The 19,783-nt window shown below is 40.2% G+C and overlaps 1 protein-coding gene across 4 annotated transcripts in view; it reads left to right on the top strand.

Annotated features, from left to right (window-relative positions):
- cadm1b (cell adhesion molecule 1b) overlaps positions 1-19,783 on the top strand; it is a 196,545-nt gene that overhangs the window by 122,780 nt on the left and 53,982 nt on the right. For 2 of the 4 annotated variants that reach the window (XM_011482434.4, XM_011482431.4), the window contains exons 2-3: positions 7,482-7,502; positions 13,834-13,980. In XM_011482434.4, the coding sequence (XP_011480736.1) occupies positions 7,482-7,502; positions 13,834-13,980 (168 nt within the window). The remainder of the gene's footprint in view (positions 1-7,481; positions 7,503-13,833; positions 13,981-19,783) is intronic. The other 2 variants (XM_078929391.1, XM_011482432.4) reach the window with 1 other exon arrangement.

Raw genomic sequence — 19,783 nt, 5'->3', positions numbered from 1 at the left:
TGAATGGAAAGGGAGGTCTTTTCTGCCATTTCTGGTGTCACGATGTGTTTAGCTCCATCGTGGCGTCTTAGCCAACTGTCTTCAGGGATGTTGATGCACTTCTTGTTAAGGTAATCAATACAGCGTGTGCCTATGCAGCTGTTATGGTTTGATTTGTATCGACTGCCACATCGGTCATCTCTGAAATGTTTTCCCTGCCGATACGGTGATGTCGCGGCTGCAAAGAAGTTCCTGTCAGGTGTCACAGAGCATCTATTGTCGCCCTATCTGTAAGCACAGAGAGAGGCGAAATCAAAACATAATAGAACTTACAGGGGCCAGACGCACATTTAGAAGAACTCAGATGGAGAGTGTAATGTCTACTGTGCATCGTTTGGATGGAATAGGAAATGCTAAATGGCCTCATATTGACAGACACTCTCCTCCAGAATTCATTTTTATCACATGCCTGCGCCCCGCTTGTGCTCACACATTTCCCCCTGCAGTCTCTGACTAATGAGGCCTGGGGCTGGAGATGGTTCCATCAAGGAACTTCCCCCCCTTCACTGAAACATGCACCTGATTGATAGCAGTGATTTGACTCAGAAAAGGGAAATGGGAAATTGAAAAATGGCAGAAGAAGATTGGAAACAATGTGCTGATTATAAACTCCGTAAGGAAACAAAGGGGGCCTTTCTTTTAGCTAGGAGGTAGCAGGTGTGTGTGCGAGACAGGTGCCTGATTGAGGCGCACAAAAGACATTACAGCCGCACACAAATAGACGTGTTTAGTGTCCCAGGATGCAGTTAACATTTTGGGCTGATAGAAGTGATTATGAGCGTATGAGCGCAGGCAGCCAGAGAATGGGCACAGGTGTTTGGGAGTCGTGCTGGAAAGATCCCATGTTATTTTTTGCGAAGATAATAATCCATCCATACAATTAATGACACTTCATTACCAAGGTCATCAGCCATGGGGGGGGTTGTATTTAATGTCTCATATTGTTATTAGGGAATCTTTCTCTGCTGGAGGCAAACGCATAAGCTGTGGGGGAGTGCAGAGATTTCTCATCTGGGGGGGAAAAAAATGTGAAACTAAAACAGTCACAATTTCACTAAATAACCCCAATTACCTCAATGCCACAGGCATTTATTTTGGTATTTTCTGTTTATATTCTCATGTCGAAAGGAAAAAGAAACAATAGCAATTTCATAACAGAGGAATAAATGAACTGTTATCCTCTTGTGAGAAGCTTTGTGTATCCGGCAAACGAGGGAGAGGGTTGGCTGGGGCCCCGGCGGTTTAATATTCTCTGAGAGCTTCCAGACAGTGAGTGGTGGTGCAGCAGCTGTCTCTTGACCCTGCCGGACCCTCACTTACCCCTCTGACCACCTCCTCTCCACTGGGCAGGCTGTGGCGATGACAAGCCTGTCAGAGGCTTCTCCTAATGTCCTAATTACCCCTCATACACACAAACACACACGCACATCAGATATGCCTGTGCAGATGTACACACATGCCGACAGTTGGAGAGCACACGCTCTTATTCACAGCCCTGCGCATTGCTCATGTGAATTTCCCTGCCAAGAGACCACACTATAGGTGAGGCATTAAAATGCTACCAGAATAGCAAAGATTTCTCCCTGAAGGCTCTTTAGGAGGCTTTGATTTGAAACGTTGTGTGTGCGTTTTGATCCCAGCTGAACCAGAGTATCGGTTTCTTTCCCATGGTACCTAATGCAGCACTCCTGCTGCAAGTTTCTTTTGAAAACTGTGGCAGGGCTGAGAGAAAAAGAAAAAAAGAGAAGTCTAACACTTTTTCTCTGATGTAAAAAAGAACTAAAAGTTGCAGTGTCACCCGAAATAGACAATCTGAGCGAGATGTGAGGTGTCACTTTGCCAGAGGTTAAGCTTTGCCTCGGTTTTAAGCTGGAATCTCTTCCCTGCTGCTGCTGCACTTTGTAGTCCATGTTGAGTCAACCCACCTTGTTAGGATAACAGAGTGGATCATTGTGCGCGTTAAGAAAAGGGTAATGATTAATATATTTGAAAAAGCTCTCGCTTATAGATATTTATAGTTCCCGCAACATTAATCATGTGACAGCCTGACTTTTTTGGTGACACGGTTTGAAGGTGTCCTGCCAAGCATAATGGCTTTTATTTCATCACCTTAGGATGTCATCAATGTGTCACCGGAATCTCCAGCACCTGCTGCTTGTTTTGTTTCACTTTCATTCCTGTTGTTTTATTTGTGTCACAGAGATGGAGGCTGTGTGGAGCCGTCTGACATCTTCAGTAGTCAGAAACGTGTTAAAGCTGCCTTTTTTTTTTCCTAACACGACTCTAAGAGATGAATACTACCTAAGCTGTGCAGAGCTGTCATTAAAGCAGCTGGTTTGCATTTCCTTTTTCTTGATCGTCAGTTACACTTGCTTCTATAAGAAATGACAAAACCAAAACAGATGAACTTTTACCCCCTAATTGTTTTCAAATCCCAGATTTTTTTTAATTTCCCCTGCATCTTATGCATTTCTTTTTTTTTCCTATGCATTCGCAGATACTTGACCTGTTTTGCAAAAGTGACACAGGGCAACTAATTTGATGCATCTGCCTTTTAATCTTTTTTGAAGGATTACTTTTTCACGTTGCAAAGACTCATCACCGACATGTGTCCCCCTGGCTTACACACCCATTCAAGCCAGAGATTGGACATGTCTAAAGCGTATTGCAATTACCCACCCTGGGGGAAATTTGCAAAATCTCCTTTTTGTTACAGTTTATCGAGCAGAAACATGCATTGCATCCTGTGTAAACCCACCTGATTATCATGTCTTAGCTGACTCCGGGGAGAATTAATCTTAATATTCCCGCTTGTGTTCACAGGTGAGCGTTTTCTGATCTCTCAATGGACACTTGGGTTGGATTTAGCTGCACTTGAGTGATGATAACAAAGAAGGGATTTAGGGTGCGTTATTAAAAAAAACATTTTTTTCCCCCTATAATTTGGATAAGCAGCTGTCTCATGCTGTAAAAGACGCATGATCTTTATTGGTGGAAAATGTTTGCTCTGTTCTCTCTCTTTTAAAACAGTCCCAACACACTCATGTATATTTTTTCCATCAATAATGCAAGAAACTTCAGACTTTTCAACGCTGACCAAAATTTAGATAATCACCACTCTTCAGGTTGGTGTAGGTTGTTTTGCTGTTGTGCTAGGATCCAATCGGATTAAGCTGAGGCTGATGGTCCATGTAATTGTTCTCACTTTTTTAGTTTGCAATGCATGCTCAATAGCAAAATAAAACTACCCTTTGTATTTTATGAAATTAGGTGCTGTATGACAAAATACATATTTCTTGAATTTTTTACACTGTGAGGAGCAGTTAAAAGCCCTACTTAAAAAAATGTGCACCTTATAATCTGGAGTGCCTTAAATATGGATTAATTTTGGTTGTGTTTACTAATGTTGAAGCGATTTTTAAAAGATAAACGGCGCTATGTCACCAGATTTTCTAGTTTCCTTTGCTCCATTTTCTAATTGACACACAATGAGCTGCAGAGGTCACCACAGAGAACAACAGCTGGTGGACAAATGCCAGCAAGGTTTGTTTGTTTGTACCACAAGGAGGGGCTCTGGTACTGGCAAAGCCGAGGGGAATTTTTATGCAGAAAAAGCTGCATCACGAATGTATGCATGTAGTTACTAACAGCCCCATCATTAACATGACAGCTCCTGCTGATATGTTGGAGACACCTGGAATAATCAGTCAGGCTTATGTGCAAATAGTGTGTGACAAAGGAATTATGAAACTGTAAATTTTTATCTTTATTTTTTATCTTTAGGAGACTATTATGCAGACTTTCCAAGGTCCAGTCCTAACATTCAGCATAACAAAACCAAATATAAAAGATATCACCAATAGGTTGTCATTACCCATTCTAGCCCATGCAGGCGGTTCTTTACTAACTTCAAGCTACAAAACATGGTCTTAACGGATACCAAATATATCTATGTCATTGCTGTCAGACAAACGCATTGTTTTTATTTTTGTTGTTGTTCTTGAGCACGTGTTCTATTTTTGTCTGTGTTCCAGAGGCATTTGGGAAGCATGTTTTTCTTGAAACACTTTTGCTGTATTATTTTATATCTTGTGTTTGTTATTTATCAAACTTTTTTAGTTGTGAAAATTTGTGTCAGACAACCAAAGGGGTCCCTACGGTGGCCATGTAGGGCAAATCACACCAACAAACCACAATTATAAAAGCTACGCAAATAATATATTTTAAAAAAAACATCACATTTTAGAAATGAAAACAAGATTATGGAAAGAGAAACACACTTACAAAAAAATTAAATAGGGAAATAAAGCAACATTAGGAGTAATTTCCAGAAATCAAAATTAAATTTTAAAACACAAAACAAAGGTACTACTGGACGTTAATTATTGGATTTTAATGTTTGTTAGTTATTTCAACTTAAAGTTATTGGGCATACGCGATACTGGCTATGCTCTATAATAATCATAAAACCTATTAGTATCCGGACACTGAAAATGCATTTAAAAAAACTCAAACGTCAGAAAAACAAACGTTAACATCTGCAATGTCCCTTTTCCAAAACCTTTCATTTTTATTTAGTTTCCTTTTATTGTAATTGTGGTTTGGTTTCATGATTTTTGTTCTGTTTTCTAAAATTGTATTTAAATTGTTATTTGTTTTATGTCTATGAAGACTCTCATTCGTCCAGGTTGATTCCATCATAGTAGCAGGTTTTGGGGCTGTCATCTGGACTAGTTTGATCATTCATTCATTCAGAATTGACAAAGCCTCTTGGATAAGAGGTGAAACGTCTTCTAACTTTTAAAAACCAAGTCCAGATGACAGCCCCTAAACCTACTTCTATGTTATTTGTTTTACTTTTTATTCGTCGCTGTGATTTCTTAGTGTGATTTGCACTTGAGGGCAACTGTAGGTCCCTCATCAAAAACAGGTTTTAGATGTATTGCTTGGAAAAAAAAATGTAAAAAAATTCTGCTTACATTTGAAAAACTGTTGAGTTCCTAAAACTGCCAGTATTATCAGTATTTAACGATGGATCAGCCGTGACCACTGTGATAGGCATCGGATAAAGGCCATAAATATATCCAAAAAACAATTTATTATGAATTTAAAAATGATTATCCCTAACAGCATTAAGGGGTGAGGGGTGTGGGCAACGTTTGTCTTTCTTCTTTTCTGGGAGAACAAAATCTCTTTGATTGGTTTCCTTTGTAAAACCAAAACGACCTCAGAAGTCGCCCGTGTTTATTGGGTCCGCTCGGCAGGAGTCCACGGCTCCATCTGATTGAAGCAAAAAAAAAAAAGTTTGGAGCCCACCTCTGATCTCTTCTAATTAAATGAAAACACAGTGGGAGGCCCACAGTAAGATGGCATAGCATGCTAACACACACTCATGAAGGTAAACATTGTGGGTGCCACTATGGGGGAACAACAGAGGTCCAATGCCCAACTCTGTTGTTACGTCTTTTAAAATGGAATAGGACACAATGCTGGCATACAACATGAACATAACTAAGCAGGGGAATGGTTTACCTGAATGGGAGCACATTAATTCAAAGGCATCACTCTGGTACTGAGAACAAAATGTTGCCTCATTAGTGTTACCCCACTGGTTTTGCGGAGCAGAAGAAAAGACGAGAGAGGGAGGCTCCGCGGCACTCTTGCCACATAGACAACTTGTCTTCTGAGATCTCAGTCTGCCTCAGCAACTATGAAATTGTCCACATTGTTATGGATTTATTGGTGTGTCAATAGGTTGAACAGACATCTCTGAGTGCTTCAAATGTGGCCTTTCAGATGCTGACAATGAGCCATTTTGCAGCAGGTGAAGCAACGTTTGCGGAGAGCCTGTGTGCTTGTGAACGCGACCCTTCTATGTGCAGAAGCGACGGGACGAGGGTTTTGATGAGGAGGAAAAAAGGTAAAGAGATAAGGACAGTTAGAAAGGGGGGGGCACCCTCTCTTCCAGTGGGATTGACGGATGGCTGCAACGGTTGCTGTTGCGCATGAATCTTCCCGTCTTATCTGTCTATCTGCACTGTCTAAGCAGAGCGACAGCCGTGATATCTAATCATGGGCGACTTGGCACCTCATAACTTGCGTGTGCAGCAGGAGGGGAGGTGGGGGAAGTAGGCGTGGCCTGACAGCAGCATCATCCAATTGCCCATCAGTAGGAAGCAGAAGGCTTATCAACATGCTTGAATATAGATTAAACAATAGGTGTCCTGATATGAAGATAGTGCACTAAACTGGGCTCCACTTCTGACAGAGTAACATAAAACGAGGGGAGACCAGCTCCACACACAAGATTATAATGAGAGTTATTTGCATAATGTTGCTACAACTTTCTAATTACCTGGCAATTAAAGCAGCTCAAAAGCCTTGTTATGGGCTGTCCAGAGGGCTGGGTAGACCAGGACAAAAACCAAGAGCTCATTCATGCTCCAGTCTTAAAACCAGCCTCTCTTTTCAGCTCAGACGACCCAGACACCTCATTATATTGAATTATCACATTATAGGAAGAAAGTCGTTTGAATGACATTTGAAGTTTTTAAAGCAGGAAAGCCTTCGGTGGAAAGTCTGAGATCTTGTGGCGGCTCCTGGGTGCATGTTCAGAATTTGTTTCTCCATTGTGGGAGATTTGTCACTCACGCTTTTTAGTCAAGAGGGAGTTGCTGACATGCTGAAAAATGCGCAAAGGTGCATAACAAGGACATGTGTCATACCTTACACCCTTATTATACTAGCAATGACAAGTGAGACAAGCAGTCACTTCAGCATGTTGTGAACCGAACACGGAGGATCCCGGCTAAAGTAAAGAAGCCCCAGAAGTCTGTGTGAGTTGCGTGTTATAAAAGAAAAGTTTCTTCTTTTTAATAGGAAAATGTGGATGTGTGTGCAGAGAAGATGGTCATGTGTGACTCTGTACCTGCTGGGTGGGAGTGGGGTGTTGCTTATGAATGACAGACAATGAATGATGGGAGCTCTCCCCGGGGTACGGGGCCCTGAGCAATGCCGTAGGGACTTGGGAACATGCCAGTCTCCCATGCCCTGTGAGATGCCAGCTTGGTTGGGTACTGTTCCGAGTGGGTGCTCTCCTCTCCAGGATGCCCCAGGGGAGCATCTCGAGGCAGCGGCTGATCCACAGTGGGGCTGGCTAGAATCTTAATCGGGGACATGAGTGTTGGAAGCACAATTTTCCCTCAGTTTCTTTGTGTGATTGTAAAATGCAGAAGAGATTGCACACTCCAGCTCTTTCTGATTACTTTCTTTCTATTTTTATAAAGAGCTCAACAAATAATACATTTCCAACCGTATTTTCAGCAAATTTGAAGAAAGTTGCCAGTAGAGAATGTGGCTTTCTGCTTTTTTTCCCTATGTGCTCACAACTTCTTTGTTTTCTCTCCTCTGCTCTGCTCTCGCCCTGGCCTTCTCTGCGATAGGAGCTGCTGAAACCGTGACAGGTACTAAATCTCTTTGCTACCTGCTGTTCATTTGGAAGTGCTTGCTTCTGCGCATCTGTGTCTGTTGATTGGCTGTCCATCGCAGTATGTTCATCTGTGCATGTTTACATGAATGGCTGCTATATTGGTATTTCCTTTTTCAGGAAAGTAAAGCTGGCCATGTGCTCAAACTGCTGATCCTCTGTTTTTTCTTTGTAATTCTCGAATCAACATTTTTCCACGGGCAAAGCCAGACTTCAACTTCCCTTTCGTCCACTTGATTTCCTCTCAGTTCGCCCATAAATGTTACACACTTCCATTTTTTTTGGCATTTCCAAAACCCTAAGCATTGAAATTCCCTTGAAAGAATGATATAATGGTGCATAGAGGCCTGTCTTGATCAGTTCAGATGTTTGCTAGTCATTTAGTAACACCTTACTGACTGATCAAGGAAGCAGTAAGCCATGACTGACTCTTTTTGACAGGAGGCTGGCTAAAAAGCCTCTTTCAGTTTTAATTTTCCCCTCAGTAATCCCTGGCAAAGTTGATATTAAGCTGTGAAGATCACGTATGGGCAAAGATTGAGCCACTTTGCTGTTTTTCTTGAGAAACATTCAGAAAGTCAGCATGAGTTAAAATGAATTGAAGTTTTTCATCAGTTCATAAGTCAGTGCTTAACAAGAGAAATTTAAAGGCTGCGTCACACATAGTGATTTATGCGTCAATTACATAATTTTAATGTAATGTATGCGCCATATAAGCGATATGAAAGTTATAAATCCTTAAAAGTCTGTTAGACATATGTGTAAATGTCGTCGAAATTCACAAATTTGCGTATTCTTTCTCTTTCGGCTTTTTCCCATCAGGGGTCGCCACAGCGAAACAACCTCCCTTTCGAGGATGAGTCGCATGGTTAACTTGGCAATGTTATACGCCGGATGCCCTTCCTGACGCAACCTTCTCAATTTATCGGGGCTTGGGACCGGCAAGGGAAGGCAGGGAATAGGAAGCAGCCCGGATTCGGACCCTGGTTTCACGGACGGAAAGCGCCGCAAACCAGCACGAGCTAAACTGGCTCCCCTGTGTGTCCGGATGTATGCGTATTTGCGTATACATTATGTAAAATACGCGTTAACAGACCTAAAATTTTCAAAATTAAAATCGATTTCACGTAACGACCCATCGACCAAAACTGTTCACAGACGTCTACATGCTGAATTAGGATTATCATGCATGTATCACGATAGACCAAAATGTCACTCATCGAAAATGTGCAAAAAGTACGTGGTGGCTGTGTGACATGGCCTTAAATTTGACTGTTGCTTTCCATTTCTGTAAAGATCAATTCTTTTACGCAAGAAATAATTGTGTTTTTTGTTTTCAATGTAAAAAAAAATGTTTAGAAATATTCATTAAATGCAGTACATGTAGACAGGAAAAAAAATCTTAAAGGATATGATCTTAAGGGTAGACAAACATCCTGTTCTTAAATAAAGCTGAATGAAATCGCTAAACAAATGAACGTCTTACAAACTGTTTATCCCTGTACTTCATCAAATGTATTCTTTAATAACTACAAATTTTAGAACAAGAATTTAATGCTAGTTTAATAGCATTACTCTTCTGAATTATAGCAGTTTACACATTTTTTTTATTTTTTATTTTACATTCCAAAAAATCCCTGGTGATGAAGCAGAACCACTATAATCTTATAAAGGCAGATGACAATATCCCAAAAACCTCTTTCTCTTTTTCTAGTACAGTTTCTGCAAAGCAACAGTAGGTTTGAAGAATTTGTTGTCAGCTGGACCATTTGCGGGGAGTATGCCTCCCACTTCCTTCCCGTCATGCATCTGTTTACACACTCTCAAACTATCTTACAGTCACTCACAGCCCAACCTAACATTACTGTAATAATATAATAATATTATATTATCCAGCCGTACAGTTTTGAACCAGATGCCAGCTCAGACGGGGAAAACCAAGTTGTCTACAAGCAGATGCATCAGAGAGGAGTGGGGGTTGGTGGTCCACTGATTGTAGTTTCTACGTCACAAAAGCTTTTCAAATGGCATTTTTGTCTGGTCCTGACTCACAATGATTTGAATTTTTAAAAAAAAGCTCAAATGCAATTTTTATCTTAATTGTCCTTATAAATATGTCCATCATGAGGAAAATACCACAAAAAAGATGTTAAAAGCACCAAAAACAGGATTTTCATGGAAGTGGACAAAATTTGAGCAAAGTCTGGATGATAAAAGGAAGTATTAAATAAAAATATAAAATGTTGATGTTTTTTTTCAGGGAGTTTGAAATTCTTTGTCCTACTAAGCAATTTTCTTCTTGTGTTACAGGATATTTTTTACAATGAGGTACACTGAAGGTTTGTGTTTCAGCAAATTAGAGGGTACAGCATTTTTGAAAATCTTCCCATGCAAACGATCCAGAAAAAAACCTGCACTGATGATACGCTTCTTAGTTGTGAGCATTCTAAAAAATGCAGTTTGTGACGAGGAAGGGGATTTAATGACACTAAAGGATAAAGGGGACTAAAAAGGTAGAACAGGAGAAGGAGAAGAAGTTTTGTTGTTAATGATGGTCTGGTGGTTTCTTGACTGCAGCCGCAGACAGTCATGTCTCAGAGGAAAGGCACAGAGGCAGACCGTCCTGCTTTTTGTCGCCGCTTTCATGAGTTTCTTATGAGAAAACAAGAGAGAAAAGTTCACAAATGGAGAAATTTGATTCAAACGATTTTTTTTTGTACGCTAGAGCCAGTCTTGTAATATTTCTAGATTTTCCTTGGCTTGTGTTAAACAAGTTGAGAGATGGTGCCTTTTGGATTTTGAGTGCGGCTGACGAGCCTCGTGCCAGACACTTCATGCCCGACTGTACACCCCCTCAGAGAGCGCACAGACTTCAGAAGGTCTGTATTTCCTGTTTCATTCAGCATGTTGTGATGCAGGAACAGGAGGGCAGCCATGTGTAGAGATGCAGGCACTTTATACTCCCAGACAGCTGCTGGAATGAGTATGAATTTGTCAGCCAGTCATCTATGTTCTCCCCCCCCTTTACCCTTCTCCAACCCACCACCCAGAATTAATGACTGCCTCCCCTCATTTGCACCCAATCAGGACTAGGATGCTGAGGCAATTGAAAATGTTTACTTCAATTGCGAAAACCCTCCATGTTCCACAAAGTAGCCTGTTTTCACTTTGATGGGATTGCTAATCACAGCAACGTTATTCATGTGTGTTTTGAATTGGAGATGAGCCTGGCTGTGAATGTTGGAGGGGTACCAACCTTGCTTGGGGCTACTTAACATTCTGGAGAATTTATCGTTTCCGTTCCCTTTCTCTCAGTCCAACATATTGGGGATCAGCATAGCCTTGCTTTGAGGCTGCTCTATGTTTCTGCTTTGAGTGCCAAACATATTATTTTTACAGCAATACAATGAAATAGTCATCAGAAACCTTCATATTGCCTTCCACTTCAGCATTTATTAAATCTACAAAGGAATTCTGATTCATATCATCCTAAGTTGTCATTATATATACAACAGAAGGCAGGATGCAAGTGGCAGATGAACTCCCCCACTTACCTGTTATTTGGACACCTCCCCAATATTGACAAGGGAGGGAAGCAACTCAAAGACCACCAGAAAAGCATTAGAAAAACCAAATCTGCTGTCAGTTGCTGAATGCACTGGACGATCACCTGCTGTATTGCCACATGTTCACAGACTTATTAACGAGAGGACGTGCTGGCTCAACTCGGCAATGAGCAGTCAAAATTTTCTGTGTTTTACCTTCAAGTTCCTGTCAAAAAATAGCAAACTTTGTAGAGCTTCAGTACTGAAACAGCTTGTTCCTGGTTTAGCCAACTACACATTAAAATATACAGTACAGACCAAAATTTTGGACACACCTTCCCATTTAAATGAATGGGAAGGTGTGTCCAACATTTTGGTCTATACTGTATATTAGTAAACTTTACCTAAACTTGGACACTCAACAACACATTTATCTACGAAGCTGAATCTGAACACATCTATCTCATCTTTTATTGAGGTAAATGTTGGTATTGAATTTATTGTTATTATTCTTGTTTATAATCAGTATTTACTAGAACTAATTTATAGCCTACCATATTTTCTGCTCTATTAGGTGTACCGAATTACATGGCCGGCAAAGACTGTTCTATATTTGAAATGAGGTCATATATAAGGTGCACAAAACACTAAGGAGCATCAAACGAGATAAAAGAATCGGAGATAAGTCCCTCACTCAGTCAGATTGTTTTAGATGTGTTCACAGTAACTATAAAACGTGACATGTCAAAATGTTTGTGACATGTTGCCACATTATCATATTTACAATACCTACAACTTTCAACCTTGTTTGCAACAAGTAAAAAAAACAGACTGATACCACTAGAACAGTTGTTACTTTGGCTACGCTAACGCCCAATCTTGCTAGTAACTCACACACACACACACACACAAAAAAAACAGTATGACACTGCTACGCGTGAGCCACATTAGCATATTCACAATAACAAATGAAAATAAGGTTTATGCATTTTTAGTCAAGGTAGTGGGTTTACAGGTTAAACTGTGTTGAGAAAAAATAAGCTTTTACAGCAGCTTTCCACCGATTTATAATATTATAACTGATGTTATTGTGTCATCAGGTTTGCATCACAATTGAATTTCACTAAAATGTGTATTTATTTCCTTTAAAAAAAAAAAAAAGGTTGTATGAAAAAAACATCCCCTTTTTTAATTCCAAATATTTGTGTTTTTTTTTAGATCTTTTACTGGTGATTAAAATATACATTTCCAAGACAATTCAGACCATCATGACCGTTGAGTCCAATTCATTGTGAGCACAAAAACAGACAGTAAATAGCTTAGGAACAAACGTGTGAATGATAATTTAAAACTTTTTAATAAAAATATGGAAAAAGTTGACCTTTCATGCATTTATTTTTTTCCAATTTGCAAAACCACTCGTTTAATGTCATTGTTTCTGCCCTAGTGGCTGTTAAGAATACGGCAAGCATGGCTCCATCTCCTCCACACCTTCCTATATTTATAGGATGTAGAATATATAAGATTGTACAATTTAACTTTATTGTCTTCCACCAAACTTAAGCAAAATAATGCATGGTAAACATTAAAGTCCAATGTTGAGCCACTATTGGCCTTTAACTGGCTGGATTGTGTAATTTTTGCACATAATCGTGTGTGGTTCACCCATTACCTTCCTTTTGTCCCGAACCTGAGCCCTGGCGACAGAGTGGGATAAAATGGCTGCTTTATTGCATCAGACAGGTCGGAGAAGCTTTTCTCTACAGGAGGTTAATTTCTTATTGCCCGCTGCATTCACAGAGTTCATTTTGAATCATTTTAGTTTGCCTGTCTATTCCCATTATCACTATCTGAAAATGCAGCGATTTTTTTCCCCCTTCACCCACTTTGTAAATGTCAGAATGCAATAGAAGCGCCTGACAACTTGAGCATGCAAATGCGCCTGCGATGGTTTATGGGCGCTGCGACTGCGAGGTTTATATGTCCGCCCGTGTCAGTCTGAGGTATTAAAAGGCATTCTTAAAGCTTTTTGTAAAAGTTTGCTAGATAAATATGGCACAAGGTGACTTTTAATTCCATACTTCCTATTCTATGAAGACAGGAGGAACAAAGCCTGGATTTTTTGTGTCTTTCAGAGGGGGGTTCAGTGGGTTGTAAGTTATGACAACAAAACCCAGGTTCTGCCACTGACAACGCCGACAATTCAGGAGGCGACTCAGACGTTTGTGTTCCTATAGATTGAGAACAGAACCTGTGCACACGCTGAGCACACATTGGTCACATGGAACTTCAGATGGAGAGCTCTGATAGAGCTTAGCCACAAACAGCATCCCACTCGGCCCATCTATCCCTTTGCACTCGTTTCCCGCCTGGTCTGTTTGAGCCCCCCTCTCCCTTCTGCACCTCCTCCACCCTGTCCGTATCTACTACCTGCCACTTACACTTGTTCTTTGTTTCTTTTTCTTCCTACCCTCTCCCCTCTCTATATCTTCGTGGGCAGCAGAGCTTACAGCCCATCTGGCACTGGCTCACAGGGCCCTCTCTCAGCCAAGGAGATCAATAGTGACAAACACTGCACATGGCTCTAATATTAAAACGATTAGACATGGTTGCAGACAGTCTGTACTACTCCTATACCGGCGCCGCATGTGCTGTGTCGGTTGTGAGAAATCTAAATATTTGATAGACTCCAAATATTCAGTCTTCAGTGTTTGCTGCCTGTTTCATCTCTACCCCTCTGGATTTTCTGCTTGTTTTGTGCAGTTGACAGTCAGAACTTGGCAACTGACAACGTGTCAGTGATTGAGGGAGAAACGGCCACCATCAGCTGCAGAGTGAAGAACAACGATGACTCCGTCATTCAGCTGCTCAACCCCAACAGACAGACCATCTACTTCAGAGATGTCAGACGTGAGTACCAGAGACAGTGTTGAACACATTCTCTGACATGTTTTGGAAGGTATCCCTCCATAATTAGGATGTGACTTGCTAGAATTGAAAATATAAATCATAGTTTTCTAAAATTATGTTAGGATTTTGTTGCATTTCAAAGGGATTTCTCTCCGTTTACTAAAACGTTTTTTCTTAACAGATCATTTTTAAGTTTCAAAGGTCCTGTCAGTTATCCTTGATTATACCATGGTCCAGGTGAATACTCGGTTCTGATTGGCTGCTGGGTGTACATTAAAAAGTGATATACCACAGTGATAACAGCACGGTGAAAAAAGAAGTTCCGGTCACCTAGCTTCAATGTTTTGTATCACTGCGCCGGCTTCTTTAAAACAACCTTTTGCTTTATTACTTGGACAAAAACAAGCAGTAAAAGGTGAACTTTCTCTGTGAACTGATGCTTTATTCAACCCATCGGGACAATCAGCATATATATATCGCCGAATCTTGACTACAGCGGTGGTGTGGCACGACGCGGACTATTTGTTACATAACAAATAGTCCGCTTTTTGTGAGAAAAGCTATCCAAATCGGAACAAAAACAAGAATTAAGGACTAAAAACTGGTTAATATTTATTGCTTTACTCGCGTCGGACGGTTCAGGCTTCCACGGCGTGCGTTAAAAAGCAAAAATGCACACTTCGTCGGCCATTAACCCTTACTTACACTGTAGCAAAAAAACATTTTACTTTTTGGATAAAGTAAACAGAACTACGAGAAGAGCTTCTATAGTTTTAATTTATATGTTTCATCTGCTCTTGATTATTCCTGATTTAAATAAAGAAATACTCAGAAATGCAATTTTTAGCTGAATTATATGTCCTTCATCATCAGTAAAATGCTACAAAAACATGTTAAAAACACCAAAATCACAATGTTCATTGGAGTGGGTCTTTAAAGATTACATCACCTGTTATTCTTTACAAATAGATCTAAATTATTTTAGTTATTTGCTCTGATCTACAGCCAGTTGCAGAAATAGCACTGAAATATTATTTAATTTTTATTCAATTGATTTAAAAAAGGGGAATAGCACATCTGCAAACATTTCACAGCGTTAAACATTGTTTAACTATTATCTTCAGTTTGACTATATATTTGAAGAAGTGAAGGTATAAGTTTGAGTGAATGAGTTTGGAACTGAGTGACTCATAGACAATGAATCCTGAAGTGCAATTTTATAGAGGAAAAAGTGAAACAGTGAATTCCTTTTGAAATGTGACAATTTAAAATGCCACAGGCCTTTTAAACAAATCTCTGTCATTTCTGGGAGCAAACATTCACAAACAATAATAGCTGTCAACCAACACAGTTGTCATATTATTAATGACATGTAGAAAGCTTTAGCATGGCATTCTCAGGGGGGGGGCTCCTTAAACTGGAAAAAATCCCACTTTAAGTGGAAAACATTCAAGATTGTTCTCTTCCTTTTGAATTTTTGTGATTTTTCCTTTAAGAATCTGTATCTCTACATCTCATCCTTTTCATGACACATAACTGTTGTTTTTGTATTTTTGTAAGCAGTGGCTTTGGCTACATGTTTCACCAGCTTTAGGTTAGGTTTTCTGTGCAATCCTGATTCCATCTGTCCTTGACTTTCTGGCTCTTTTGCACAAGTCATTAAGCCCAGAATGCTGCAAGATTAATAAAAAGATAATTCAGAGTGCTACCATAATGGAAATGCTTTTTTGTCCTTGTCACGGTTCGATTTTACGATAATCTCCTAGATTAGGATATTGAACATTATGATTATGCATGAGCGAATGGGCGACTGCCACTTTGAACCAAGTTTTTGTCTTCCATCAAAGTTTTCCATCAAAGCCACAGTACAAGGTGAGAATCCCACACCCTCCATTTCAGTTTTAGCCCAGCAGTCTGGGCAGGGAGATTGGGTCATGCTCTATCAACTGCAAGCAGCACCAGGAAAGTTGGCCACCATATTTGTTTAACAGGCCCAAACCTATATGGAAACCGGCATTGGGAGAGTAATGGGTTTTTATATATCCTCAAACTCCAAGAGGCAAACAAGCACCATTATCAGCGGTTAGACCACAGTGACATTGCCGTTAACTTAGTAAAGAGAAAATCTTACCACGAGGTGAGAATACCCTTTTACGCTTCTTTTTTTTTTTTTTTTATTGAGCTGCTCTATGTGTGCCTGCAAACATGTCATTTTCTCCACCAAAGTCAATAAAACGCCTTTTTCAATATCAGAAAACAGTGTTGCTTATGCTCCATTGCGAATATATGTGTGATTTTCTGACAGGTGGATGAATTGTTGTTGGTTTGCTGCTGCTTATTTGTGTCTCTGGTAATGGGGGGGCCACTAAAACCCGTAGTGGGGCCATTCTCAGCACTGTTCCTGAAGGACTGCTGGCTCTGTGCCCCCCCCAGCTAGTGGCATTGTTATCTGTCAACGGGGTTGCCTGACACAGTGGCAGACTTTTGTACACAAGGAGGTAAACAGCAGTGACACAGAGACACTCCAAGAGCTCCAGGAACAGCGGCTACAAGCAAGAGAAGCCAGAATAATTTCAGCATTACAGTAGCAGTAAAGACCACACAAATAAGTAAATGTGTGTCAAAGCAAACTGATGAATTTGGTGGTGGGTTAGAGGGGGAAAGCCAGAACTGTTTGGACGAGGGTTTTATTCTTTCAGATATATGCAAAATGACATGCAATTTAGCCAAGTTGTCATTCGAAATGAGAAAAATGAGCCTTTATCAGTGAAGCTGGACCTTTTCAGACAGCGACGCAATAGAAGTCTTATTTATTCACTGCATCACTCCTCAGAAGATGTTTGATTTTGTGCCGCAAAGGCTCAGCATTTATGTGACACCGAGCTAAAAAGACTTGCCTTTAAGTTGTGAGCCCCTGAAGGTCTAAAGCTATGTACACAACAGCCTCAGTAACTGCCATTCAACTGTTTTCAACAGAAAGTCTATGTAAACTTACATAAACCTGCATTTCGCATTTCAGGGACTCTGATTTGGTAGTGATGTATGCGTGATGATGTTTTTTCTTCCTAACTTTATTGAACAGAGTGCAAGTATACAACACAATCAATGTGTAAACAACATAAAATGCAGTGACAATAACAGTTAAGGAGGTTAGTTACTTCAACACATACAAAGATTCACAAAAATCCATAGTTCTGAGAGTCTCTGCAGTGGGATATTTAATTGAAGAAAATATGGTGTTTTCTGATTACATTTAAGACATGTTAAAGCTTTTAACATGTCAAGACATTGCAAGAAGATAATTAATTATTTATGTAATATATCATGTTCTGCTTTTTGAGTTTCTCAAATAACAAAATGGTACATCGGGGGGTGGCGTCCTTTAAGTCACAGGAGTGCCAACCGCTTGAAAATTGATCATGAAGGAGAAGTTAATAATGACACCAAGTTTTTTTTAAATATTGTAAAATAGCTATAATTTAAAACCCTGGAGCAAGATTCACGAGATTTGCACCGCTTTGACATTTCCCACCAAACCTCTACCAACTGCAGGTGGCGGACGTGCGCTACCAAACAGTAGAAAAAGAATAAGCCCCTCCCTGCCACTCCCTGCTTATCTGGGCCGAATGCCCATTCATAAACGTGTGCATAGATGTGTACATAGCTTAAAGCCTCCAGCGCATTTAATCCTAAAGTGGTTCAGATAACTATATTTTTTTGTAAGGTAACAATAATGTAATTTTAAAAAGGATTGGTTGGGGAAAAAAACCTGTTTAGTTGTTACACAAGAACTCAAAACCATTTTTGGTTTGTTCTAGGCAACACTACGGAGCCCGTGTCCTGACATTAAGATGTAAAAATATATCTTGTTCCCACAGATTAATATCTTGTTACCACAGGTTATTATGTCGTTCGCACGAAATACTATTCCGTTCCCACAAGATACTATTCCGTTCCCACAAGATATTATTGCGTTCCCTCAAAATACTACTCCGTTCCCTCGAAATGATTAACTCGTGCGAACGCAATAATTATGTCGTTCGAACGCAATAATTAATCCGTTCGAACGCAGTAATTATTCACGTCATAAGTCATTCACGCGGATGTGCTCTCTGTACGCCGGCAAAACTAAGCCGCTTTCAGCGGTAACTTCCGTGTCTCTGTGACCCATATTCGTTCAAAAAAGGAACATGAAAAACAAAAATGATCACTTTATTACTGTCTCAATGAATATAAGAAAAATATCAAAAGATTTATGATAACTAGGCTGCTTTGTCATACGATAGCTCCTGCTAGGCTACTACTAGCGCCGCCGCAGAGCTCTTTGGTGTATGCCGGCATTTGGGCAACTGGCTGGTCTGTTGTCAGACAGCTGATATTGTAGTTTAGGGTCGAATAGGAATAATACTATTCAGGACTTGTCTTTTATTAACTTTAGCAGTCAGTTGCTTTACATTCGAAGGCTATAAGGATACATGCTAACTGACTAGCCGATCATTGATCCTGTTATTAATTTACGTCATAGATTTACAGCAGATACCTTCACATTTCTGTCTGTGTGTGTCTCATTACATTGCATTGAAGACACGCAGGATGTTTAGAGAACAGATTTATTTATTTTAAAAAGCACAAAAGCATCCATCGTATTCACGTTCACATCATCTGGTACGCCCTCCGGTCATCTTGCTGCAAAAGCCGCTTCCTGCCGCTACTTCCGTGTCTCTGTGAGCATTCAATAAGGGTAAAAATAAAAGCAAGAATGGTCGATCTGTTATTGTCTCGATGAAAATCTGAAAAATATCATATTAAGCTGGCTACTTCGCCGAAAGCACTTACCTTTAGCTTGTAGCATAACAACAATAGCGGTACGTCACGTTTCCCAGAATGCTTTCCTGCCAATCATTGGCCAATCACCGTGTCCCTGTGACCAAGGTCTAACAACAAGACCAATGGTTGGCCGCAAAGCATTCTGGGAAACGTGACGTACTGCTATTGTTGTTATGCTACACGCTAAAGGTAAGTGCTTTCGGCGAAGTAGCCAGCTTAATATGATATTTTTCAGATTGTCATCGAGACAATAACAGATCGACCATTCTTGCTTTTATTTTCACCCCTATTGAATGCTCACAGAGACACGGAAGTAGCGGCAGGAAGCGGCTTTGCAGCAAGATGACCGGAGGGTGTACCAGAGATCATCATCATGTGAATGAACGTGAATACGATGGATGCTTTTGTGCTTTTTAAAATAAATAAATCTGTTCTCTAAACATCCTGCGTGTCTTCAATGCAATGTAATGAGACACACACAGACAGAAATGTGAAGGTATCTGCTGTAAATCTATGACGTAAATTAATAACAGGATCAATGATCGGCTAGTCAGTTAGCATGTATCCTTATAGCCTTCGAATGTAAAGCGACTGACTGCTAAAGTTAATAAAAGACAAGTCCTGAATATTATTATTCCTATTCGACCCTAAACTACAATATCAGCTGTCTGACAACAGACCAGCCAGTTGCCCAAATGCCGGCATACATCAAAGAGCTCTGCGGCGGCGCTAGTAGCCTAGCAGGAGCTATCGTATGACAAAGCAGCCTAGTTATCATAAATCTTTTGATATTTTTCTTATATTCATTGAGACAGTTTTAAAGTGATCATTTTTGTTTTTCATGTTCCTTTTTTGAACGAAAATGGGTCACAGAGACACAGAAGTTACCGCTGAAAGCGGCTTAGTTTTGCCGGCGTACAGAGAGCATATCCGCGTGAATGACTTATGACGTGAATAATTACTGCGTTCGAACGGA

Source organism: Oryzias latipes, chromosome 13 (assembly GCF_053564925.1).
Source record: "Oryzias latipes strain Hd-rR chromosome 13, Olatipes_Hd-rR_3.1".
NCBI lineage: Eukaryota > Metazoa > Chordata > Actinopteri > Beloniformes > Adrianichthyidae > Oryzias > Oryzias latipes.
Note: the sequence above shows the minus strand (reverse complement) of the source record. Positions and strands in the feature narration are given on the sequence as shown.